General features: G+C 42.9%; 1 protein-coding gene across 1 annotated transcript in view; it reads right to left on the bottom strand.

Annotated features, from left to right (window-relative positions):
• LOC309571689 (amine oxidase [flavin-containing] A-like) overlaps positions 1 to 25,209 on the bottom strand; it is a 34,013-nt gene extending 8,804 nt beyond the window's left edge. The window contains exons 1-7 of the mRNA XM_082279432.1: positions 25,101 to 25,209; positions 14,901 to 14,995; positions 13,470 to 13,607; positions 6,299 to 6,403; positions 4,970 to 5,061; positions 2,522 to 2,663; positions 857 to 1,006 (exon numbers count right to left, since the gene is read on the bottom strand). Of these exons, the coding sequence (XP_082135558.1) occupies positions 857 to 1,006; positions 2,522 to 2,663; positions 4,970 to 5,061; positions 6,299 to 6,403; positions 13,470 to 13,607; positions 14,901 to 14,995; positions 25,101 to 25,146 (768 nt within the window). The 5' untranslated portion in view covers positions 25,147 to 25,209. The remainder of the gene's footprint in view (positions 1 to 856; positions 1,007 to 2,521; positions 2,664 to 4,969; positions 5,062 to 6,298; positions 6,404 to 13,469; positions 13,608 to 14,900; positions 14,996 to 25,100) is intronic.
• Between the last annotated feature and the right edge of the window lie 1,455 nt (positions 25,210 to 26,664).

The raw sequence follows: 26,664 nt of genomic DNA, 5'->3' as shown, positions 1-26,664 counted from the left end.
TTCCCACACCTGACCCTGCTAGCTGGCTTTCCCACACATATATTTCCAGGTGACCAAAGTAATTCTGCCATTTCAGAAAAAAGGAGATGGAAAAAACAGAGCATAGTTGAAACTTGGCTGGAGACAGGTGGGGAAATGGGACATGAGAGATCTTATGGCCTAGGTAAAACTGCCTTTTATCATCCCCAGGAAAATATGACCCATATTTATCCCAATTAAAAGATGCTAAAAAAATCCCATTTGTTCATATTCACAGGATGTTGCTTCAGGACAAGGAATACTAATGGTGATTTCAGCTTTCCTGAATGTGTTCCATCCCTCTCACAGGGTCTGGGTCTGACTGGAGCAGTGCAGGACTCTATAGGATGACACTATATCACAACACAGCTGCTCTCAGGTGCTTTCAGGCTGGTGGGGCTGCTGCTGTCCCATGGGTACCACTGTGGGTAATCATGTGCTGATAGAGCATTTCACAGCACAGAGGCAAAATCTTACTAAGGGTGTTTGAAATGTCTTTTTTTTGTTTTTTGTGCTGCAAACCACAAACTTAGACACGAACAGGAAGGTTACTTTTCCTTCCTTTGAAATGGTCTCAATGCAGAACTAAAATGTAAAAATTTATAAAGACATAAAAATTATGGCAGAGAAGTCAGAGTAATGACAGAAACCAAGTAGCAGAACACCAAGAAGAGAGCCAGTCATAAATAAATCTGTAAAGCAGGCTTCATGGAGTGTCAGCATAGTCCAAGAAATAGACACACACAAATGGGTACTTCCTGATTACATCTGGCTAAGAGCTACAGCAGATGTATTCCCCCACTAAATGCATATTCTACTCTTATTCTGATCGAGTTACCTCATATATCTCATGGTTTAGAGTCTCCACAAGGACATTATCACCTGTCTGATCGATACTGATCACAGGTCTCTCCAGTTTAACTCTGCCTTTGAGGCGTTCCATTATTTTCTCCGATATCTGACCAGAACCCCCTTTAAACTTCCTCTCCTAAAACAACAAAGAGAAAAGAAACACAAACAAAAAGTCAACAGCATTAATCACAATGATATTGAATATGACTTCTGCTCACCATCATGAAATTCCAGGCCAAATCTTCAAGTCCTAAGGGTGCATAAAGACACCCAGACTTTCAGAAGAGTAAGGGCATAAACCTGAGCCTCAGTGGGGATTACTGACTAAACCACTTTTACAGTGCCTTCCCTAATGACCTGGCTTAAAGACTCTTTAAGCCTAGAGAACATGCACATATAATGCAGGCATTCTAGCAAAAATAAACATATCACTTCATTCAAAACAGGTTTTGAGTATTTTACCCACCAAAACCCTCAAGTGTGACAAAGAAACCAACTGCAGAGTGAAAAACTGCACCAGCCCAGAAGCAAGACAGATCTTTAACTGGGTCTGGTCCCAAGGTAATGAGTTTTCTCTGTCCCTGGGAAGACACAAAGACAGTGCTGTCTGGAAAAAAGCACAATCTGTGACACACATTTCCCTGTAATGTCCATGCAGAGGGTCAGGGGAAGCACTAAAACCTCTTTTATCTACCAGCCACCAGCGTTGTATCAAGCAGCTCACTTTCACGTGTAAGATGCTGGTACTGGCAAGGAGGAAAGGATCCACAAAGTTTCATTCTGAAAGACTGAAATGGCTGCCCAAGGAGGTTTTATAAGACTTGTCAGGGCCACAAAGCCAGAAACCCTTAGTGCTTTTGCTCAACTTATATTGATTGGGGTGAAGGAAGAGGGAAGCATGATAGGAACAAAGACAGCTTTTCCCATCCAGCTACCAAGAAAAGCAAGTGCTCTTCCCAGGCTAGCTTTCCCTTCTCCACATGTTTTGTTTAGCTCTGAATATCTTGGGTTTAATTTTATTTTTAATTCTTGCTGCAACATCTAGCAGTTGTTGATGTGGGACAGTAAACATGACTGAGGGGCTCCTGAGGAGGAAGGCTCTTAGTCAAGTCTGTCTCCTACCTCAGGACAGCATCAGCACACATCCTTCCTGACATACAGTTGTCTATTCTTACCCCAGTGGACAGATGTTGATGGAAACTGTTGCCATGTGAGCTGACTCAAGAAGGAAGGACCTTTTGCTATTTACTTCCAACTCTTGTCATTAGAGGCTTCAACACCAAAAAACCACCCATATTTCACTCTGAAGTGCACTTGTTCTGAACTCTTGCAAACATTCAAATGTGCCAAGTAACCCATAGAAAATAAATTGGCAAAAAAGCAACAGAACTGCAACAACAGTACTGTGCTGAAGTGAATGCAGAAACCCCCCCAAATGTTTAAATAGTCCCAATTTATCCCACAGCTTAGCCAATAAAATCCTTCATTAAATAGGGTTAGTTGAGAGGGCTGTATCACCCCGGGAGAACATGTCTCTCTCTGGTGCCACATGCTCTTATCTTTTCATTAATTGCAGGGTTTTGATGGGTACAACACTCCACTTGCTCCTTATAATTTCAAGACAGAAGGAAGAAAATGAGACATTTTGTACCTGGCCCCCATTGGTGATAGAGAAAATCCTGGATGTGCCCCCACACTGCCTCACATACCACAGGAACCAGAGAGCAGAAACTTCGTGAGGCTCAGATGTGACATTGACGTTCACAAAGACTGTGGCGAAGTCTCTAACAGCTCTGCATGAGACACAGGAGCAGAAAGAGACAGTGAGAAAATATGACTTCCTGGCTGCTTTCAGGATTTTATTTGTCTTACTAAACAAGGGCTGCTTTCCCAAAGTCAGAAAAGTCAAGGTGATTTATATCTGTTTAATTTTTCAGTCTGTAGTGAGAATGTTCAAATGGTTTCTACCAGCACCTCCCTCCCTCCCAAAGCATTTACCCATTTAGTTTGAAATCCCACTCATTTCACCTCAGTTAAAGAGTTTCCCAGCTGCTACTCCTTTCATCAGAATAAATATTTTTCTCAGCAGAAGAACATTTTTGGTAATCTGTTAGTGAAACTTTTCTGCATTTCTCCTCTACGGGAAGCTCATCAGGCACATCAGTTCCAAGGTCTGATGGGTCCTGAGGGACTGAAGTAGCCATGCAGCCAAAACATTCCCCACCTCTCATGTAACACTGCTGCACTGATCTTTTGTGAAATTGAGAATCAGACTTGGTAAATAACCCAGAGAAACCAAATTGGCAATCACTGTCATAAAAATAAGGAAAGGGTCACCTGTCTACCACAGTAAGTCCTCTGAACATGAACAGAGAAACAGCAGCAGGAACTGAGGATCTGGATATTCACATTTCTTTAATTTGTGGCTACAAATTGCTAAGGAAATTGAGATCATTTTCAAAGAAGGTAAAAGGACTTTGACTTGGATGAAGCTCCATGAAACAAAATGATTTTATAATCCTCTGCTAAAGGAAGGAACTTTGCAAGTTATCTGGGCTAAAATATGTAACATAAACTTTTATAACCTCATTTCCCTAAGTATGAAGTCCATTCACCCCTATTTCATTAGCCAGGATACGAAAACAGCCTGCACACAAGAACTCCGTGACAATCCTGAGAGCACCAAGACACTAAACAGCTGCAGCAGGTTCAGGCCTGAGAAATGTGAAAAAAGTCTCCAGGATCAGCAGATGCTGATCTGTGACACAGGACAAACCAACCTTCTTTTGTAGTCTTGGCCTCAGTCATACAGAAAACCCTGTGGAAGAGCTTGTCTGTTTAAGCACTGTGTTTTAACTGTGTGTAGAAAAATGTGGCTTGGCTTGAAGATCTAAAATGGGTTTTTACTGAGTTTTTGAATGCGTTTCAGCTGAGAACATCCATTAAAACTGGATGTTTTACTGACAACACCATTGGCAGTAGAAGCTGCCTTGCAGAGAAGTCTGTTAAAGGAGGGATCACTATAAACCCAGTCCTGCTTATACTCCACCAGCTCCATGACCAAGAGAAGCAGTAAAAGTAGAAGAGGAAGAATCAGTGCACTTGCAACAGTAGTCCAAAGTAACTGAGTTTGCAGTCAAAAGGCTCATAAAGCTAATTGCAAAGGAAACTCCAATGCCACAGAGAGCTCAAGCCAGTCCAAATGGCTGTACAGCAGATCCCATGGAGCTGAAGCAAGACCTAAGCCATAAAAACGAATTTCAAATGAAAAGTTTTGGTCAGAAAGCTGCAGGCACAGCACTAAACTGCACTCAGAATGAAAGGGCAAACAGAGCACAGCCACACAAATAAAAGACACTGAATAGGAGGGAGGAGAGTGTTAGAGAACAGCACAGGGGCTGGCACAGCAAGCGGGGACACGAGTGCTCATACAATCACACTTCTCTTTGCCTTGTAAGGAGAAATGACTGAAAAGAGAAAGGAAGGAAACAGAATTTCCAGTGGTCATCACCTCAATGTATTGAACATTGTTCCTTTTTTCATTTGTACAGTGTGGTCCCTCACAGAGAACACACTGGTCATTTTATAGACCTTGAGCCCTCTTCCTACCAACTATTGTTGATGCTCTGTTGGATCTGCTGCTCATAAAGAAGGAGGACCTGTGGGATGATGCAAAGGTGAAGGGCAGCCTTGGCTGCAGTGGCCATGAGACTGTGGAGTTTAAGATCCTGAGAGGAGTAAGGCAAACAGCAGAATTGCAGCCCTGGAATCTGGAAGGGCAGATTACATCCTCCTCGAGGGCCTGACTGCCAGTGTCTCCTAGGAAACTATCCTGCAGGGCAAAGAGCTGGCTGGAGTCCAACAGTTTGAAGTGAAAGGATGGTGGGAAGAGCCCACACCACCACTGCTGTGTGTAGGGACCTGCTGAAGCAAACCCCAGGCTCCCCCAGCACCTTTGATGCCACCTGCCAGCTAACCAAACCCCATCTCGAATACCTCCTGATCTCTCAGCACCTGTACTCAGCTGTACCCCAGAATCTGCCAAACAGCCACTATAATTCCACAGCTGGAATTTCAAAGCAGATAAAGATTTACGTACTTGGTCCAGCAAATCTTATTTATCAGCTCTTTCATGGTCATTTTGTCCCATTCTTCAGCGTGTGGAGCATCCCATGGTGCATCAACAGGAATCTGGAGACAGAGGTGAAATACTCAATAAATGATTCAATACTTCACCATTGCCTGGTCATAGCTAGTTACTAGCACAAACTTAATTGATATGTTGGCCAGGAGTTATTTTGTCTGCTGCACATGGATAAAAATTTGGAACAAATTCACTAAATGGAATAGTTTCCATTCACACATTTCGGCATGAATTGTACCATGACCACTAAATCTGTCTATGTCTGACCAATGAACTATATCCTTGTGTTGGGACTCATCTGGCTTTTAGTTGTCCAGAAGTGATTTCAATTTAGTTGTCTTGGTGTCCTCTAAGAGTTAAGGGGAAAGTTCTTTTTTCAGTCAGTTCCAAGATGGGTATCCAAAGGTACCCATGTCTCTCTGCTAATTGCAGAGTGAAAAAAAAGTCTAGATACCACTGAAATATTTTTAGGCAGTTAAATTCTTAATAACAATTTTTTGCATGTAAGTAACATGTGGAGGACACTACCAAATCCCTAAATCTTTAAAAAATGTACTATTTGAAAAAAAAAAAAAAAGAAGTGTAGTATCATACACAAATTTGATTCTGCAAAACTGCATGAAACCAATAAAATTTGCAGGAGTACAGTGAGTTATGCTTGAAGGTTCTGGTAAGGTAAAGCCCTTGGTTTGTTGCTAGATTATATGGCAACTGATGAACATTTGAAAGACAGTATAATGCTCCAGGGGCTGCAGTTGTACTGCTTATATTTTGAATTTTAAAAAAAAAGTTACTCTGAAGTCAAACTGGAGCTCAGCTTAGACAGCTACAAAAAAAGGAATCATCTTTACTCAAAATGCTGTCACAAGGGAAGGGAAAAAAACTCCTTCTAATCCCCTAGCTCGTGGAATGGTTTTCCCTGTCATGAGAAAATATATACACTGAGTTCAACCTCACTTTTTTCAGATATCTTAGACACCTCCAGACCTTTTTGTCTCCTCTCACAGAATCATAAAATAGTTTGGGTGGGAAGGGACCTTTAAAAGTCATCTAGTCCACCCTCCTTCAGTGAGGAGGACCTTTTACTTCTGACAGTTCCTGGGCAATATAGGAATCTTTCCTGATGAATGCTTCCTTTCTATTTTGTTTTGCTGTTGAGGGTTTTTTTTTTGTATTAAAAGAAGGAATAAAAAACCCTGCCAGAAACAAAACAAAACAAAACCAAAGCTGATTTATTCATGGTGACATGAGCATTGTAGGAAACACAGAATTTTCACAGCCTACCTCTTTTCCCATCTTGTCCATGGTTCTCCAGAAGTTATTGTAATCCAGATAAACCAAGGGATTCCATGTTGAAGGGCAAATTCCTGTGAAATTTCGTGACTTTCCCTGAAATGCACATAAAACCAAAAGCAACTGAAATACAACCCAGCATATCTTCACTACTCAAGAACACAAAATTCTCAGTCATCACATGGCTGGCCTTTTGCCACAAAAGACCTGGCTGGGTTTTCAGTGTTTTCTTTTTTTTTTCCTGCATATGCATGCAAGCAATGAAATGCATGTAGCTAAGCAGGAGGGATAAAAACAGCTGGACTGACATTAAAAAGGACAATAACACCTTTTTATATTTATTATTCTGACAGGATGGGGAAAAGTACATTTGTTCTGAGCAGGTTGTCAAATTCTGGGCTAAGGAGACCGAAGCCATGGCCAAAGAGGTAATATTTCTTGTTCCTAAGCATCCTCCATTATTACATTTAAATGAATCTACTATTTGCCTGTCTGCTGAAATGTGCATCCTGAAGTTGGCATGGGTCTATAATTGCATGCATTTCAAACTATTTAAGCACCTTTATGGTACATCTCACTTTATTATTCCATGGAAGAAACCTAGCCTATAAAAAAAGTCTGAACATGAAGTTTTTGGCTGCAGGAAGAAAAATACTGTACACTTGCAAAAATGGTGTCAGTACTTACAACGTGTATGACACTGAGCTGCAGCAGTGGCTGCAGCTGTTATTATCTGAAACTGACTGTTTCAGATAATCCTGTGATATAATGATAAGAGAAACAATCTGGCAGCAGCTGCTTCTTTGTGATAACTTTAATCTGAAAGAGGACCAGATGAGCAGATAAAATTTTCTCTTACTAAATTGCTTTGAACCTTCCCCCATGTAAGCCAGTGGTGAATTTCTCATCAGACCTCTCTGTTGTTTGCCCTTCCAGATGTGTCAGAAGTTTGTGTGAGGATGCAGGGAACACACCGACCATGACAGATAGGAGCTGGGGTGCTAAAGCTTTTCAGTGCCATGGACCCTGTGCCAGCTCATCACACCTGGCAGGTGGGAGCCACAGACCAAAAGAGAGGCTGCAGTGCTTCAAATACAGGAGATGGGGACCCAGGGACAGAGGACACAAACCAGGAGCCAAACACACCCTTCTCACACTTCATGAGAGAGAATTTACTGATCTTCCCTGCTGGTATTTGTGTATTTGTTTGTAAACACATATGGGTTTTTGATATTCTGCAGAACATTTTTCTCTGCAAAGATCATAACAAAGATAAAAGGTGCAAGATGAAACTCAGAGATCATAGTGAGCTTTCACACTTGGCAAAAGCAGTAAAATACTGAAATACCTACGTTTTGGTCAACACTTGTCCGCCCCAGGACAGGTACAGTAGGGGAGGCAAATGTATGTGGTGGGTAAGGGACCACAGCAAGACTTGGCTGACACTGCTTGGTCCTCACTCCCCAGAGCAGGGCTCCAGGGGTGCCCCAGCTCTGACATCCATCAGGTCACTCTGTGCTGTTCCTCCTCACCATCTTCAGTGAGGGCAGCAGCAAAGCCACTCTCCTGTTCCATCCAGACTCAATAATTTCTCCTCTGGGCCAAGCAAAGCATCAGGTTGTGATCTCAGCCTTAGTTCAGCTTGAGATCCACATGTTTAAGGTTTTGGGGTTTTTTTTAAATTTCCAGTAAATGTTGTGCTTTCAAGTCACCAGGAGGTGGTTGGTTACCTCTGGATTTCTGGGTATGTAATCTCAGTCTTGTGTACCACATACTTCTTTCTCTTTTATCCACATTTTTTTCTTTTCCAGAGAGTTACACTAAAGGAGGGTGGTGGGTGCTCCAGCTTTCTCCAGGTGCACACGTGCATGCAAAACATTTCTGCCATGGCAAGAGCAGAGTAAATGCTCCTGTGAACTACCAGCAGGGGAATCCTCCAAATGACACTGGCTCTTCCTTTCCCTTGAGGACAAATTCTCACTGCCAGGCCAGAGCACTGTGTTCAGCCACAGAAAAGAAGGCCAAACAATGCATGCAAAGAGATATACTGCATACTGCAGCTTTTACTGTCGTAAACTGATGCTGCATCAAACTGGGAAATACTGATACCAAGCAGTAACATACTACTAATCATTTTATTCTTATTGCACAACATTTTGCTTTTCTAAAAGATCATCAAACACTGCTTCTCAAAATTCATATATTGCTAGGCTTTTCATTCTGGTTAGGAACACAGGTGCCATCCACATTCCTTCCTTGACATGCTTTAACAGCAATAATTCTGCCCTGCAGCAGACATGAGGTGCAATGCTGTCAGACCACCCAAATCCAGGTGAGGAGAAGTTATTACTGCAGTTCTGTCCTGGAAATACTGCAAGGGGGCAAAGGGAAAAGATAAGCCTGTGTCCAATCAGGAGTGGCAGCAAAAAGTGCCCAGTTTTTCACTGTTCAGTGACACCTCTTTTCAAAAGTCTTTTTGATAAGTGACTGTGCTTGTACAGAGCAATGTAACTTGCAAACAGCTCTCCCATCCTTAGCTCACTTAGCTTAAAACATCTTTGGTCAATGGCATAGCCCAGAGAGATCAATGGGAAAATGTATTTTATCCCCTGAGAACTATGAAATGCCAACTGATAATTTAAAAAGCCTAAAGCTGTGTTACTTATTGCTCTCTTCTGCATGCAAAACACCCAGAACTTCAGTAAGACTGGAGTCCAGTGGCAGGGAAAGCTGCAAAAAGACAGCAGTGCTAACAGACCTGGAAGAGGCTAAGACTGAATTCAGAGAGACTGAAATGGTTCACAGACACAGTGACCCCTTATGTGGCGGGGCTGTACCTATCTGACATGGGGTCAGAGGAAAGCCCAACTCCAGCAAATTCCAGGAAAGAAATTCCCATTTCCCACCAGGGAGAGTGAGCCCAACAGCCTGAGACACATCAGTTCTCCAGCTTTCTCTCTGGCACAAGTATCTCCACGGCAGGGAGTAAATCTAGCCCGAGTGAGCTGGGGCTGGGTGAGTTATTAATTTGGTTTTAATATTGTCTCCCTGCTAGGCAGAGGAGCTCTGGCTGCATGTTTCACAGAGGAGCTCACTGCAAACAGGCAAGGTCTTGCAATATTCCATTTTTAAACAAGTTTATAGTGTTCTGGACACATTCTTTTCAGAACTACTGTTTTCTTAACTGAAAGGCAAATAACCTACTGGCTTTGTTCCCATGCTAACACAGGGCTGCTTGACTGACCCACAGAGTTTATCCAACCCTTTTTCTCATTTCCTGGTGTGTAGAGTGGTTTCCTGCAGACCTCAGATCTGAGTTCTGCTGCCTGCTTGCACTAGTTACCCCACATCAATCCAAAGAAAACAAGATCCTCAAGCACCATCCTTCAGTGGTTAGAAAGAAGGCAGTGAGAAACGAGCTCTGCAAGGTCCCTTCCCTGCTCAGGGCTATGCCAAAACGACAGGAATTAACCTCAAGCAGTGACACCACCCCAAGTTTCACATTGTGCCAGAGGAGAAAATCATTTTGCCAGTCTTGAGAAAGGCAAGTCTGTCTCCTGCCTGCTGTGCCAGGGACAGGGCACACATCAGGAAGCACAGGGGGAGCATCCCCCTTGCCCCAGAGCAGGGGTTGTTATTGCCTGGGGCTGTGCACAGCACACACAGAGCAGCAGCTCCCCGTGGTGTGATCCCTCGGGTGAGTGTCCTTCCCTGATCACCACCTCCAGCAGGTCTAGCCCTGGGAGCATTGCAGTGCCTGGGACTGTCTGACTCCTGTGTCTGAACAAGCTTATCGTGATGTGCAGAGTCTTAGTCACAGACCCACCTGCTGCACCCTGAGCTCTTCATCTTAAGGCAGGATGGAGGAAAGAAAAGACTAGATGGCAAATGTAAAGCATTGTATAGAAATGCTCATATTTTGTCAAGTGTTCCCTCGCTCTGAAAATCATAATTCCTTATTAAGTAATATTATATATCCTGGGGCTGTGTGCTGCTGCCAGATATTGGAGGAGTAGAGTTATGTGAGAAGGCTAATACCACACCAAGGCCCAAAGCCTTTACTTTCTAGGGTCTTCTATTAAAAGGGTGAAAACAGCACAGAGCTTCATGGACCTCTGTAAAAACAAAAAGCTGTCTGCCAGCTCAGGGAAGGGAGAACTCCAGCACATCTGCCCTTTCTCAGTTCGAAAGCATTCTTACTGAACTATGGGACAGTAGCCACAGAGAAATTTAGCTGAAAAGAAAGTCTGGGGCTCATAATAAACACTACAGTTTCAGTTACAGATTTACAAGGACAGGATGCCAAAAAAATTCCTGATTGACACCAAAGGAGTCCATGTTACCATGCTAACTGATGGGAGAGAACAAACAAACAAAAAAAGATAAACAGTAGTTACATATTTGGATTCTCAAATAAACTGTAATTACAAAGGAAACCTGCACCAATGAAGCAACTTGGTTATCAAAGCTTGCAGTACATGGAATTTTTCCACATGCATATGGGAAAAATTCCTGTCAGAGAAAAGAAGCTCATTAAATCCCTCTGGGGATTTTCACTTTCCCTTGGCTGCATCCGCTGCTCGGATAAACCATTTTCCCACTTTCTCCTAACTCAATCAAAGCAGTATCCTGGAAATCTTCAGAAAAAGCCAAACTGAACCGATTGTTATGGCAAACAAAAGACCAAAAATCTCGTAATCCAAGGGTGCTGGATATTACATACAGAGTAGTACTGTCACAAACACATCTAAAGCTGTGCTTAGTCACTGCTCAAAACACTTCCTCTCACCTCTGACAAAACCACACAACATTGCACACTTTGGAGAAAGCTCTTGGGAGGAGACCTTCCTGTCTGGCCCTGGTTACACATTCCTGGACAGCCACCAGCTGACAGCAACAACAGCTGAGACACAAGGGGAGAAGTTTTAGTCAGACCTTTCAAACCTGAAAGGCAGCAGCTGGCCCATGGCTGATGGTGTATTAGCCCAAGAAGCTGAAAACATCCCTCTTTCAGATTAATATTTAATTTTTGGTGGATATGATCCTTTAATACCAAATAATGTCTTTGCTAACATTTTCTGTCATTTAGGAAATACCACAAGTGCTTGTGTTCCTGGAGCATCTTTAATGAATACGAGGGGTGCATCTACAGCTGGGAGAGCACAAACCCCTACTTGCACCTCACCCTCCAGCCTGGGAACAGTGTGCAGCAGGCAGGTAAAAGAGAGGCAGGTAAAAGAGCCCTGCACACTGACCAGCCCGGTCAACAGCCAGGACTGCACAGATGGAGTTCAATAAGCTTCCTCTAGAAGTGAGATGTAAGAGAGGGTTCAACAACACATCCCTAAATCAAAAGGTACGGTGACTGCACAATGTCTCAAGGGAAAAGAAAGGAGAAGTACAAAACCTTAGGGGAAAAAAAAGGAAGAAAAAGCTACAATTCAAAGAGTGGGAAGAGAATGTGGGAGAATTGAGACCTACATGAAGAAAAGCATCATTATTATTCATCCAGTGCTTTAATCTGGGAGACCTTAAAGCCCCTTTGCTGTCACCCTGCTCCAACAACTACAGCTCCCTTGGGACCCTGATTAGCTCAGCAGGACCATGATGGCAAACCCAGAACTGATCCACAGCCTGTGATCCAGCTGAATAGCTCATAATGCTGCCTCTTGCTTAGAAACATGCTTCCACTTCAAAGAAAACTTCCAAAATTACATGGTCATTAGCAGGGACGTGCATAACGCAACGTGGGACAATAAACAGCTGCAGCTTTGGTGTCAAAATGGATTAAGGGCTCAAAGTAATGTAACCCATTTGAGCCTTTTATTTAACATAAAGAAGATAAGTGCCTTTTAGGATGCTGAGAGATTCATGCCTGAGCTTAAATTAGAGTGGGACAAACATTCTGCTGGTACAAACCAGCCCATCCCTCTTGCTGTAGAATTACATCAATTTTGCATGAGGAGGTGACAAATAACTTTTTTAGTATTATGGAGCGGCTGTGCAATTATTTAAGACGTGCCTATTTTATGAGCATGGCATCAATTTGCCCAATAAGGGGTGCTTGCAGAACCAGATGGTAAAACTCTGCAGTGTGAACCCATCTCTCTAATTCTTAGGAGAAAAAGTGGGAAAGTAATAGAAATGAAGCCAATTAAGGATCCATCACATAGGCTGGCTTGCCTTCATGAAGTATGTCAACTCTGACTCATACTGAGTATGAGGCTTCAAGTCTGGTTCTACCAGAGTCTGTTAAGTACCAGAACTAAAGAATATTATAGAAAAAAAAAGAAAAAAAATTAAATAAATGGAAATGATGGTCTTTGCAAAGTAAAATAGTTTGAGTTATGGATACAGACAGTCACATCTCACACCTATGAATCTTAGCCCTTTCTTTGTCCTTCTCCCTGCTGGTCTCACCCTGCACTGGTTTTGGCAGTAGTAGGACCTGTGCAAAAAAATGAGTGGGCTAAAGATCTGGGACAAGGGCTGGAAATCTGCTCTGAAGATAGTTTCACTTTAGCCACACCAGTACCTGCTCAAGAGTGGCCACCTGGACTCCTGCTGCCCCACATCTCAGAGGTGAAACTTTTGGTGACTCTTGGGAAGGGCTTGTGTGTCACCATTAGCTAGAGAGGGCACCTCAGAGTCCCAGATTAAAAGATTAACTTCCAGACATCCATTTGGAAGTAAGATAAATCCTACACTACAGGACAAGGAGAGATCTCATGTGAATCTAGTTACACAGGGCAAATATATTATCCTACTCTCAGGCTAGTTCCGTGACACTGTTGTCCAGTATCATTAGTCAATACTATCCATCAATACTATTACTTTTTAAATTTAAATTTGGCTTTTATTTCAGAACAAGTACTTCCTGAATTTGAGGCAAAACTTCTTTGGAGGGTATGTTCAAAGACAATGTGCCAAATGCATCCCAAATTTTTTAGCTGCTGCCAGTTACATTTTCTGAACACTTAGAAAGGAAGTAAGAACCATTTGTCCCACTCCCGGTGAGTTAAAACAGAATAACAACACTTCAAGCAGGTGCTTTCTGGATTACTAAGGATGAGTTTTAAATGAAACCCTCTTGATGACTGTCAGTAATTTCCAAATTTCAGTGCTAGCTTTGGGTACCTCAGCATGGAAAGGCAATACTTACCCCCTTATGATGGAACATATGGCCCTCGACATACACTTTATAGGTCTCCACACCCAGCTCTTTTGCCAGTCGGAGAATCCGGTTTTGGGTAGGTCCCACATATGATCCACCAACATCTACATAATTCACTTTATCATTCTGTCAAAGAGAATGCAGGAATCAGAAGCTGTGCAGGAAGCTCCTCAGAACAAACATCTAGAAGCAGAAAGAATTATTCCATACTGCATGTCTATGGAATGTATGTGTATGATATTCAGGAGGAATTTGTTAATGGAAAAGGTTGTCAAGCATTGGAATGGGCTGCCCAGGGAGGTGGTGGATTCACCACCCCTGGAGATGTTCAAGAAATTCACATTACTTTTCTTGTCATTGCAAAACATTTCTGCAGCTGAAACCATCTCCAGCACCCAGGCTTGTTTGCTCTCCTAGGTACCTGCTCAGACTTAATGCTGCAGGCGCTGAGCACTGCACTGCACTGCAGTTTACCAGGAGATTAATCTCCTTTCCAGCACTGCACTCCTTGGCTCCAGCCTGCTGCTCTCTGGGCAGTGACCCCCAGCCATGCCTGCCATGCAAGGTGCTCAGTGCACCCCTCAGACCAGCACCACACTCACTTGGGAGGTGGGAAGGAAGCAGAAGGCCTCAGGGATGCACGCTATTACAGCAGGCTGATGTCCCAAGACAGTAACTCTTTTTAACACTGTTTATAGTGAGTATTTTAAGCCTGGCATTCTCAGTGTCACAGAAGGATGGTGTTTATGCTCCATGTTTCACACACAATGATTTCTGCTGGAACACCACAGTTTATCTCTGGCTCTCCAGCAATGGCACCTGACTTAATTTACACCTCCCTCACTTCCAAGGTGGGAAGCAGAGGTAATGTCTGGGCTACATTACCCTGTGCCACAAGTGACTCTTCATTTCTTTCATTTTTTTTCTAATGGCAATCAAGATGCAGCTCATTTTTAGAAGCAGGAGTGTTATTTCAGATATTTTTAAGACATTTTAAAACATATGTCTGAGCCATAATCATGTCTGGTCCTGCTCAGGCTGCTTCTTACAGGGCTCTAAGTTATCATGCCTGTTACAGTATGCAAAGGGAGATGGGAAAGAGAGGGGAAATGCTCTGACACTCGTGGTCCCAGATGATGGTTTTCAACACACTGTTGAATTACTGAAGTTTAGGTAGACAATATTCATTTTTCCCTCATCTACCAAGCCAGTCATTGCACCTTAGAAGGCTGTCAGGTTGGCCAAGCATGAATTCCTCTCAGTGAACTCATGCTGACTGATGACTTTGGGATTAGTTGTTCTGTCAGCTTCTGAGGGACTGAGTTGAAGCTGTAGTTGCCTGGCTCAAAACAATAGGAGTGACATTTGTCACATCCTAGACCAGCACAAGTGAGAGTCCACGCCCCATGAAGCACTTACCCTGATGGTGAATGTCCTTCCTCCAACTCTGTCCCGGGCCTCAAGGACCACCACGCTGACCCCAGCCTCAGACAGCAATTTGGCAGCTGACAAACCTACCAAAAAAAGAGAAAGTGAGTTAAAGCAAGTGGCAGCATCAGCCACATTAGTGGTTAAAAACTGAACCAAAGCTTCAAGGTCAGAGATTTCAATAGACTGTTCTCAAAAATCGCTGAGAGAAGTTAGGAATTTTTCATGGTATCTCCCCACAGAAATCATGTGGCTGCTGCTTAGTTGTATGGCAGAACCACTCACAGCATTCACAGACTGAAGTTTCCTCCTTGGGCTGCATTTTGGCCTTTTAAAACTGGAAAAACCTCAATTATTAAGAGACAGACACACATCTTACTCTTCATTTGTGCAGCCTGTGGAAAGGCAACACCCAGCTTAGGGGACTTGCAGCACTACAGTGACATCAATAATGTCACACATCAAACTCTCTGCTCCACTGCTGTCCCTTGTCCTCATCCACATGCAGAAGGAAAGTCTGCCTCACTGTCAGGATTCATCTTCAGCAAGGGAGTCTGACCATGACAATCAAACAGGCTGTATGTAGATACTTTATAAAAGGAATTATGGTCTCAGCAAAAATCATCTAATTATGGGACTTTGTGATGGAGCCACCAGAGACAACTGAAAATTCAATAGGACAGGAGACCTCTTTGCTCTTGACAGATGCGAGCTGAAATTGTAAAAAGCAATCATGAGTTGGTGAAATCAGATTATCCCACTGCCCTGCAGGCCAATTTGGCACTGAAGCATTGTTTCTTTGGAGTTGTTTCCCCTCCTTAAGTACACGAAAGGCAGCCTTATTGATCAGAACTTCCAAGATACCCCGCAGGCAGCGGTAACAACATTACCCTTGTGTTTATTACACTACCCTGAAATGTGATTAAAATCAACTGTTTGTGAGCCTACAAACAAAGCATGTCTGAAAAGACCAGGGGAGAGGAATCATTCTGGGAAGAGTTAAATGTACTCCTTTACTCTAAGGACAATACAGAATTGACCATAAACTTCTGTGCTACAACCTTTTAATGGGGAAGTGGAACACCATTCACTGCTCACTTGAGCTGAGGAAGTTCAAATGTCTTACACAGGCAAAAATTATATATATAATTTTCATAGTCATTAAAAATAACTTTACATCCTTGCACCATATTCTTAAGATTGCTGCTGGAGCAGAAGTATACTTAGTTCTTCCATCTATTTAATATTCTAATTTTTTTAATTGCAAGCCATTTTTCAGTGGAGTGGATGTCTTATAAATTGATCTAATTTATTTCAGTGATAATTTTTTCCTCCATGAAACTCGAGAAACAATTTTTTTCTAGCTAATTCTTTAATCCATTAAGTGATGGTGTTCTCTTCCTCCCCAACATAAACATAGAAGACACAAATCTATGATGCTGAAAAGACAAACTGCAATATTTTCTTACAAATACGTAATTTTTTCTATGCAGAAAAATGAGATTTCAAAATATACAGCAGGTTTTGTCACAAAATAGTGGATATCCTACATGCATAAAATAAAAGACTGAATTCTCTATTCTGTATAAATACCACTGGACACTCAGGCATGAGTGGGTAATTCTTTTGTAAGAAAGTTTACTGTAGATATACATGCCTTGAAAAAATTGAACATGGAGCCACAAAAAGTAAAGCCTCAGCATGAAAAAAAATTAAATGCAAATCTTTGGTGCCTAAGACCATAATTTCACGCTGAATACAACAGCTCTATTACCACCACAGTTACAGGAAGTTATAGGAAGAATAATGGTTTCGTTGGACTGAGTTGGAAGTTAAGCCTACTACTGGATTATAGCTTAATTATGGGATATATCCCAATAAAGAAGGGGTGCTAAGAGATGAAGAACGTGTTGTAATGTGGCCGAGGTTCTCTAACCTGTTTGCCTGTTAAACTGTACTTGTACGGCAGAATTACAGGTTAAGTTTCATTATTGTTGACCCAAGGGTCACCTTAGTCACTGGTCCAAAAAAGGAAAAAGGCTTTGGGGTTTCACAGACTGGGAGAGAGCAAGAAATACACTGGGACAGCAATGGCTTACTGGGAACCGGGAGAGGGCATGACTCACAAGTAAAACCAATATAAAACATGCTGATTTAGGATTATTACTACACATTTATTTGCTTAAAGCATGGAAACTATTTTCTTTCAAAACAGAGGACTAGGAACAACACCCACACAGAGCATGTCTGTGCAGCTGCCTGCTGGACCCACCTCTTTAGCTCCATCCTGGTGAGACTGAAGTGCACCAGGTCCAGGTGCTTCCACAGGTTTGGCTGAAGCACCCCACAGGTCATGAAGCCTCATTTATACACAATTAACCTCTAGACTGACTGCATATTTACCTTTCATCTTCTCCATAACTTGAATTTTCAAGACTTTTGTTGCTGTTGCAGTACTGTGGACAGGACAGGACACCAGAGAGTGACCATTTGATTGATGGGATGAGAATGAGAGAGGAAGGAATGAGACCTTCTCCTTTCCTGCTCTTTGCCTCATCCCTGCCTGCTCAGCTCCCCTCAGGCTGCATGGAGGGGAGCTGTTCTGTTCCTCTCACTTCCTCTACAACATCTCCATCCCAGAGGACATCATGAACTTCAGGAAGTGCCAAGGAGCAGGGAAGAAGTGGTGGATGTTCCCTCCTTGGGTGTTCAAGCCCAGGTTGGTTGGGGCTTTGAGCAACCTGGTCTAGTGGGACGTGTCCCTGCCCATGGCAGGGGGTAGAACGAAATGAGCTTTAATGTCCCTTCCAACCCAAACCATTCCTTACAGGCACACTGTTCCAGGCCAAATGGAGCACTGGGCCCAGTGCTCAGACCAGGCAATTAAAGCACTCCAGGGTCTGTTGGTGTGACTGGAGTGCTGGCACTCCTGTCACAGCTGAGCCTGTGGCTGCGTCGCCTCCACCTCCTCCGAGTGTAGCCTTGAGGTAAAGCTGGAAACCACCCCAAATCACTGGCCACACTCCTTCCAGATATCCCCCTAATTCCATGAATTAGAAATACACTACTTGCCTCAGCAAGATGGAAGGAGCCTGCCAAAACCATGCCTCATTGGCAGTATCTGGCTGTAGAAATTCACTTATTGTTAAATGAGAATAAACAAGGTGAGACATCCTCCACAAGGGTTTCTATGGAAATCTCACAAGCAGCTCCCCTCCTCTGAAGACACCATGCAGGAAAGCTCTGTTCCTATTGATTTTGCAGTGCTATTAAGGACTCAGAATTGCTGCTGCTACAGATCCGACCACAGCTGCTTTCATGCCAGAAAATTGTCATAATCCTACCACAAGCAAAGCATTTTGAAGTTCATCAAAACACTGGATATACAGTAAAAAAAAAAAAAAAAAAAGAATTAAAAAAATTAAAAGAAACTAAGGTGAATTGATGCCAGCCTGCAGACTACAAGACACACTCCATGACTGAAACATAAGGATGCTGAACAACACTGAGTTTTGTAATAAAACAAAGCCCATCTCTACCTCATAGGAAAGAAAAGTTCAACTCCACAGGCAGTGAACAACAGTGGGACTTAAGAGACTCGACCTTGAATCCCAGAGGAGTCCTGTAATGTGGAAAATGGTTCTCCATTTTGTAGGGAAGTATTTACAAGGGTAGATTTATGAGAATAATTCCAAGTCTCCTCACTTCTGGGGTTGATACAGGGCTTATGAGCAGCTTTGAGTTCTATGGCACAAACACAGTTTTTGAAAAGTTACTTTATTGGGAATGTGCTAGTGATTCTACACCAATAGTATAGAGTTTTCAAAATCTAGGCTCTGTAAGTCCACAACATTCCTTCATAAAATCCTTGCTAATCCACCCTACTGTACATGGCATGGGACAGCTACATTGTGAGAAAGATGATTAACTCATTACTGTAGTGTTCTAGCAGGCTTTAATTGAGGAGATGGGGAAAAATCTTCCTGCAAAATCCCTAAATTTTTCTTATCTTAAGTGGGGAAATAACTTCAAGACTTATTTTGCTCACTATTCTAATACACGTCAGTAACAGAATGGGCAATATATCATTATTAAAGTTCCAATGTAATGGCATTCTAATGCTGAGATTATTTTTACTGTTTCACTGATGGAAAACCTAACTTTTTTCTAAACACAATTGAGTAATTAAACCTGGCAACGACCACCTTAGAATCAGCTCTCATTTTTCCAGCTAGAAATCCCTTTGGCAAGTAAAAATGAACCTGTCAATGAGAGATGCAAAACATTTCTGCCATGACCATAGGGAAAATCTCCCTTCCTCACCTCTTTATTCTTCTCCTGCAACCTGGATTACTCTTTCATTGGAATTTTTGTATACGTTATAGCATTTATTTGAGTTTTAAAATACACTTAAAAATGTGCTCAGTTACATCAGATTGACCAGAGAAGGCACTAATGGGCAACAACACACAGAAAGCTGAGAATTAAAGAACTGTTTCCTTTCACAGACTAAAGATTTCAAGATTTTAAATTGCCACTGAAAATATTAAAAAAACCAAAACAACAATGCTATTAATTCAGTAACAGCATCTTAAATTCACACAAAACAGCAAGAATGCACAGTGTGGATCACAAGTCTACATTTATTTCTACTTCAATGGTGCCTAATACCATAACATCACTAATTTTCTGCTTGTCAGAAACTGTGTTTTATCTTGCCATACTTTATTTCACATCCCTTCCTGTAGAATACCTGGTACTGGGGAGAGATTGAGTTTATGCATTTTGCCATTTTCAGGTAAATGTAATACATTTATTTTTCATCAGGTTTTTTTTCCCTTCTAGGAAAAGAAAAAAATCCACTTGATTCAGCAAAGATCTTAACCAAAAGAGAATAAATATTTTCTATTACAGAATACATTGTCCAAATGAGACCAAGCCACTTACTGGTCTCAATGGCACCACTGTCTAAATGCTTTCTATAGATGCAAGCCTTGTTCTGAGGGGCACAAAGACAGTTTCTCATGGACAATGTTAACAGAAATACAGTGGGCAGGAAGAGGGAATTCTATCCCAACAATGAATCCACTCCTCTGCACACACCCACTGGAATTTTCATGTCCACAGCTTCTTGCAGCAAACATTCCTTCCACAAAGTAGTGCCCTCCCCCAAAACAAAGGCAGAAAAAGTATAAGCACAGGGTTGGAAATGCAGCATCTTCCCTCCCATTACACACTAAAATGAGCAGTTAAAATGATGACAGTTTGAAACCACCTAGTAATGGAAATATCCACGGTAAATACACACATTTGATAACTGTTGACAATTCTTTTAGTCAGTGTTGTGCAGAATAAATTCCTGTTACCTAAATGGTGACCTTCAACTAAAAAAGGATGTGAAAAAACGTTGGTGCTAAATTATGATCAATGTCATCACTGCAGACACCAACAACATCAGCACTGGTATTCCCAGGAAAGACATAATGCCTGTCCCATGCCAGGTTTCATTATGCTAGGATATTTTTAGGCATCTGTCCCAACTACTTGGCTATTTATTTCTCTTGCTTCTTGAGGCAAATAACACTCATAAGACTTCAGCAGCAAAACAGCAGAACACAATATGAAGAAGGAGGTAAATGGAAATTGGTACTTCTGCTTACTTGCAATCCCTGTAAAAAGCATCCATTACACTTTGTATGGGGTTCAGGCAGTTTTGGTCCTGCTGTAAACTTTTGTCAAAATGACAGTCAGCTTGCTAGCAGTGCATGGGGAACCCAGAGCTCTGTGAAACATTGCTATTTACTTCTGCATCCCCAGAAATGGTCCTTAGGAATCTCTGGTACTAAATGACAATATTACCACTGACTATCAGCGTTCTGGTTGGATCCAGAAAGAAGGAAGGAAGGAACCGGGTAGATGGAACCCAGCACAGGGCAAATGCAAAGAGATAAACAGAGAATACATTTTATGATGCAAATACCACATTCCTATAGGTCAAATCCTAGGTAAATACAGAAGTAACAGTAGGAAAACAAAAATTTATTGCAAACTACTCCAGATTTACACAGGTCAGACTGATTCTATCTTACACTGTGTGTTTGACAGTTTATCTGACACCACCACCCACCAGCAGCTTGGCGTGCTGTCAAAACAAACAGGGCAGTATACAACAGAAGTTGTGCTGCCAGGATGGCAAGCAAGGAAAATCTGCATTTCCTCATTATTCAGTCTTTCACTCAGAGCCCCAAGCCAAGGCGTAGGTAGCTCGAGGGGTAAGGCTGTCGATCACACTCTGTGGAGCTGGAGATGCCAACACAGAGTGCTTTTCTTCAGAGAGAAAAAAAAAAAAAGTCTTAATAATATATCATATGTTTTACTTCTATATAAGGACTAATCACTACTATTTTTACATCCCAGCTTTTCCTACAATTTGTGGCCCTTGGACTCCTCTGTAAGTGCAACAGAAAACAGTGCTGTTTCCAACACATGGTTGGCAAATCTCAGCTTTGATTTTGTAAACCACGCAATCTCCTTGTTTCTAGACAAGAACAAACATCTTTCTATGTGGAAATAAGAACTATCTATGTCAGCGAATTATGATCTTAAGTGTAAGATTCAATTACATCTGCTTTTCCCTTGTGTTTTGTACTTGTAACACAATGTGCTGAAATTTTTTCCAAGATATTTGTATACAAGATTTTTTGGACTTCCCTGTTTCTGGACATATTTCTCCATATCTGCTGCCTCTCTGGTTTGCATTATGTAGACAAACGGTATTAATTCTCCATCCCATTTTCTGATAAACTTGGCTTCCATGCAAGGTGAGGCTGGCACGTGAATGTACTCCCATGAAAAAAGCTAAGGTATTTTGCTTACATTTTTTTTTTCCTTTCCAAATTTGGAACTACTTAAGCTTGAATTTTCAGGGTGTGTTTTTCAGGGTGTGTTATTTTGTGATTCTTTTCTGCTGGAAAATCTTGGTCAAAATTGACTGTTTATTTCTAAATGTCTAGGGGAAAAATATTCTTTGATTTTGAAAGCTCATGCCTTTTTTTTTATTCCTATTTTGGAAGTTCTAGCAGCAACTTGAAATTTGGCAGGGAGATAACTTTTGAGTCAACATAGCTCATTTTGTTATCCATGTGAAAATATGCCCCAGTGAGGTCAGTTAGAAAGTTTTGAGAAATTACAGCAGTCATTCTCCAGATCTGACAAGCTGAAATATCTGAGGGTTCTGTCAAAACCCTCTGAGTACTTAATGCTGTTCAGTTGTTAATGAGCAGTGCCTGAGGAGTGACCAAGCATCCAGGACTTCCCTAAAACATTTTGTGCCATCAGCTTGCTGGGTTTCAACAAACACACAAGTAAAATCAATCAAGTCAAAATCAATCCAAAACAACACTCTTCAGTTCAGTAGAAAACCCTATAAAAAAAAAAATGGGAGCAATATTCAAACTATATAAATAAAAACTCCCTGTGGGTATGGGGAAAGTGTTACTTCAGGCATCAGCTTATTTAATATGCTTGGGTATAAAATGCTGTAATTAATATTAACTGTATTACAGGGGATGTTATCTATTAAGAGTGACACAAACGTGTGCCTGGGGCTTTTACTGGCCACAATCCACATTTTTAACATGCAAGCCCAGGTGAAAAGAGGAATCTACCCCAACCTCTGCAGCTCCCTCTCTGTAGAGGACCAAAAGCACTTGCTGAGGCAGCCTGGACAGTTTGAGTGCGATTCCATGGGGTACAGCAGGAAAATCTCAGAGGTAGAAGCCACCCAAGCAGAGTTCCTCTTCCAAAAGCTTCTCTCCTGTGAAGCACTCTTTGCAGAAGCTCCCTCCATCCCTAGGCTGCAGTTCCCTGCAGGCAGAGTGGATCCTGTGTCCCTGGAATGACCACATTGAGGTGTGCATGCAGAGGCCACGAGCACGAATGAGTAGAATATATTAGGCATTGGTCAGAAACTGGCTCTCAGGACCATGCTTTGCTTTGAGGAATAGGTAACTCCAGAGCTGCCTGTCAGGATTTGAGCTTCATTTCACAAATACTGGACAAATATTTTTAAAAGCCACAGCATAACTGCTGGGAAGCTCACACTTAATGGAACAAGCACCTTGCTTATACCTCATACACATTTCATGTATTTCTAGTAAAGAACTAGTTTATTCCAGAGTCTCCTATCCTTTCTTGCAAGCACCAGGGAGTGAGTATTTAAAATACAGTAGAAGGAGAGGAGACAGTAATCTCACCAGATAAGTCAACTGCAAACTCAATTTCACAGATACAAACAGCAAGTCAAGATTCGAGTCAGAGAGACGTTGAGGGGAAATCCTGTCCATAGGGGAACATGATTTACTGTGTATTACACCAGAAGCAGAACTCTAGATACAGATTACTTTTTTTTTTTAAGACCAGTAAGCAGCACTGTCTAGCCTCTTACAGAAGTGAGGTGTAGGCATATTGGTAAAGGAATGGTAGTGAAAGAGAAGCTGTGAGAAAAGCAAAACAGACCAGAGGTAGATCAGAGTTTAATCCCCAGCTATGAACGGCAGTGTAGAGTAAAGATGGATTAATTACCAAATAAGGCATTTATTGTCTGTTTTTCAAAGGCTGCATTCTTAAAACGATGCTTGTTCTAATTCCCAACAGGCAAACACCAATTTCTATGCCACTGACATGGGGTTTCCATTGGCATGAAAAATGTTCCTGTACCCCAGGAGTACTGTGACATGTTTATTTGTCTTCCTCATGCGCTGACAAATTTTCAGGGACTGTGAGCACCATGAAATTTTCTGTTTGGCTCCATTTCAATCCCCACACCAGGTTTTGGTCCAAGGTGTAGGTGTTACAAAGTAACTTAGTGTTTTTGTACTAGTGAGGCAAGATACCACATAGAAACACTTAAAGCATTTTCTGAAACACTGCAACAGGCTGGGGACCTGGAGGAGCAAGGCACCCTGAAGGGAACAAGAGCTTCTCAAGGCTCTAAAAAACATATAAAGAGGATGTCGCCATCAGCTGCACACAGAATGGGTGGTAATTCCCTAAGGACACTGTGTACAGGAACCCTAAGGATGAAGACCAAATGTCTCCTGCTAGCAGGAAAATTACCAGGCATCTGGTAAAACTAAAAAGCAAGGAAATCTAGGTCCAGAGTCTTCCCTTCTGTTTGGTGATACTTACTACAGATTATTTGCATAATTACATATTCACAATTAATTATTTAAACAATTATTGTTCTTTTAGTAAATGAAATAATGTAATTATGGTAACCATTTGCTGTTTCACACCTTAATTCACCGCAGATTAACCAAAGGAAAGCCTCTGACTCCTTCACAATACTAATAAAACCTAACTTTACCCACACCAATAACGGCTGTAATATCACTGAAGTCACACAGTCGCAAAACTCACCTTCTCTGAATCATTAGTGAAGTAAGGACTGCCTGAAAACTGAGACCTGGCCAAAGCTGCCAACACAGCACTGACCTGATGGGCAACCTAAACACTAATCTTCTCCAGTGCAGCAACATTCTCATCTTAGGTAACATAAAAATAATTAATTACCGGGGTTTTTTAAGCATAAGGATGAGGGGCCATGATGCAATTGCTGGTGTCAAAGTAGATCTGAAGAGTATTTTGGGAAGTGTTGCCTAGTAAAGTGTGAGGAGCCCATGGCACCTGGGGAATTGGGCTGCCTCTAGTACAGCGCTTCTCACAGCAACAGAACCTAACCCACAGATATTCCCAGATGTTTATTCTGCAGCATTTTTCCAAACAAAACAACTGCCACCACTGCATGAGCAACCTAAAAAAACCACGTCAAAACACCATCTTTCTCGGCATGCACCAATCCCAGCCCGTATCCCCGTATCCCTGCCTCGTCCCGCACCTGCGGGCACCGCCAAGTCACTTTTCCTCCAGCCCTCCTCCCGACGAGCACCAAGTACCAACCAGCGCAGGGAGCAGCAATTGTCCCTAACACAGCGACACGGATCATTTTCCCTTTCCTTCCCCGAGCGCACCTGAAGCCCCCGGAGCCCCGGCACTGCGCTTGTCCATCGCCACCCCCGCGCCACCGCCCGGCCCCGCTGTCGCAGGACGGGCTCCGGGAGCGCTCCCGGCGGATGCCCCGGGGGAGGCCGGCGGCTGCGCGGAGGCCGCGCCGTTCACCCCCTGACCCACCTGAGATGCCGGCCCCGATCACGACCACGTCGTATTTCTCTGCCATGGCTGTGCTGTCCACGTTGTCCCTGTGCGGGCTCCGGCCACCGCCGCGGCTCCGTCCCGGCCCCGCGCTCGGACAGCGCCGTCCCGCCCGCCCCGGCCCCGCCCCTGGGCGTGGCCTCTCGGCGCCTCCACCAATGGGCGCTGTCCGGGGGCGGGGCCTCACCTGGCCACGCCCGGGCGGTGCGGCCCGACGGGGCGGGGGGATGCTCGGGAACACCGGGAATGCCGCATCCCGGCGCGCCGATCGGTACCGGCTCCGAGCCGCACCACGCCAGAGGGATGGAGGCAGGCGGGGATGCGGCGTAGGAACCAGCCAGCGCTCGCTTAACCCCGTGCTAGGGGCTCGCAGTGACTGCGGGAGAGGAGGAGATCCGTGGAGCCAGAGGTTATGGCAGCCTGCAAGCCTCACCTCCTACTAGAATCAAGTCGTACTGGATCCATGAGCCAGGGAACAAAGGGTTAAGCTTTCCAGGGATGGATGTTCCCAAAGACAATGCCTGAAACAATAATTAGTTTTCAAAATTCTGTTCATACTTGGCTACTATTACTGCTCTGGAGTGATGGTTGTGGCATTTCTTGCCGTGCGTTTTACAGCTCGTACAGGTTTTATTGCCAAAGTGTAAATGTCATCTTTGTGAAGTGAGTGGAAAAAACAGAGAGTCTGTCCATCCCCTTCCAAGTAAGCACAGGAGACCTTTACAATTCACACAATTACTGGAAATCCTAACGGTGTTCCATGTTAAATATTGGTATAAGTTCTGACAGTTGCTCGATTCTGCAATCATATTCCATGCCTGGGTACGACCAATGAATCCAATGAGACTGCAGTACTTTTTAGCTGGTGTTCTTGGAAATGAGTTGGTTTTCTCTTCTATAGGGAAAATACAAGACCTTTGGTTTGTGTTAATTGTGCCAAATGAGTGGCATGTAGACCTGTTGGATTGAGTCCAGAGGAGGGCTACAAAAATATTTGGAACACCTCTCTGACAAGGAATGTCTGAAAGAGCTCTGGTTGTTCAGCCTGGAGAAGAGAAGCCTGTGCAGAGACCTTACTGTGCAGAGGCCTTCCAGTATTTAAAGGGGAGCTATAAGAAACATGAGGACTGACTTTCTAGCGGGGCCTGTTACAATAGGAAAAGGTTTTAAACTAAAAGCGGCCCGATTTATGTTTGATATAAGGAAGAATTTTTTACAGTGAGGGTGGTGAAACAGGCTACCCAGAGAGGTAATGGATGACACATCCCTGGAAACACTCAAGGTCAGGTTGCTCTGAGCAATGTGGTCCAGTTGAAAATGTCCCTGCTCATTGCAGGGCGAGTGGACTGGCTGAGCTTTAAAGGTCCCTTCCAACCCAAACCATTCTGTGGTTCTATGACAGCAGTGACTGAATGCAGAAACATCTATAAATCACTAAGCAACGGTGTGAGAGACAGAATGATGGATCTTCTTCACCAGTAAGGACAGGCACTTTACAAAGTGTAAGTGTGGAGCTGAGTAAGTGTGTTGCAATAGCTGCAGA

This window comes from Coloeus monedula (assembly GCF_965178545.1).
Source record: "Coloeus monedula genome assembly, chromosome: 3".
NCBI classification, from domain to species: Eukaryota; Metazoa; Chordata; class Aves; order Passeriformes; family Corvidae; genus Coloeus; species Coloeus monedula.
The sequence above is the reverse complement of the archived record's forward strand: the minus strand, read 5'-3'. Positions and strand labels throughout refer to the sequence as shown.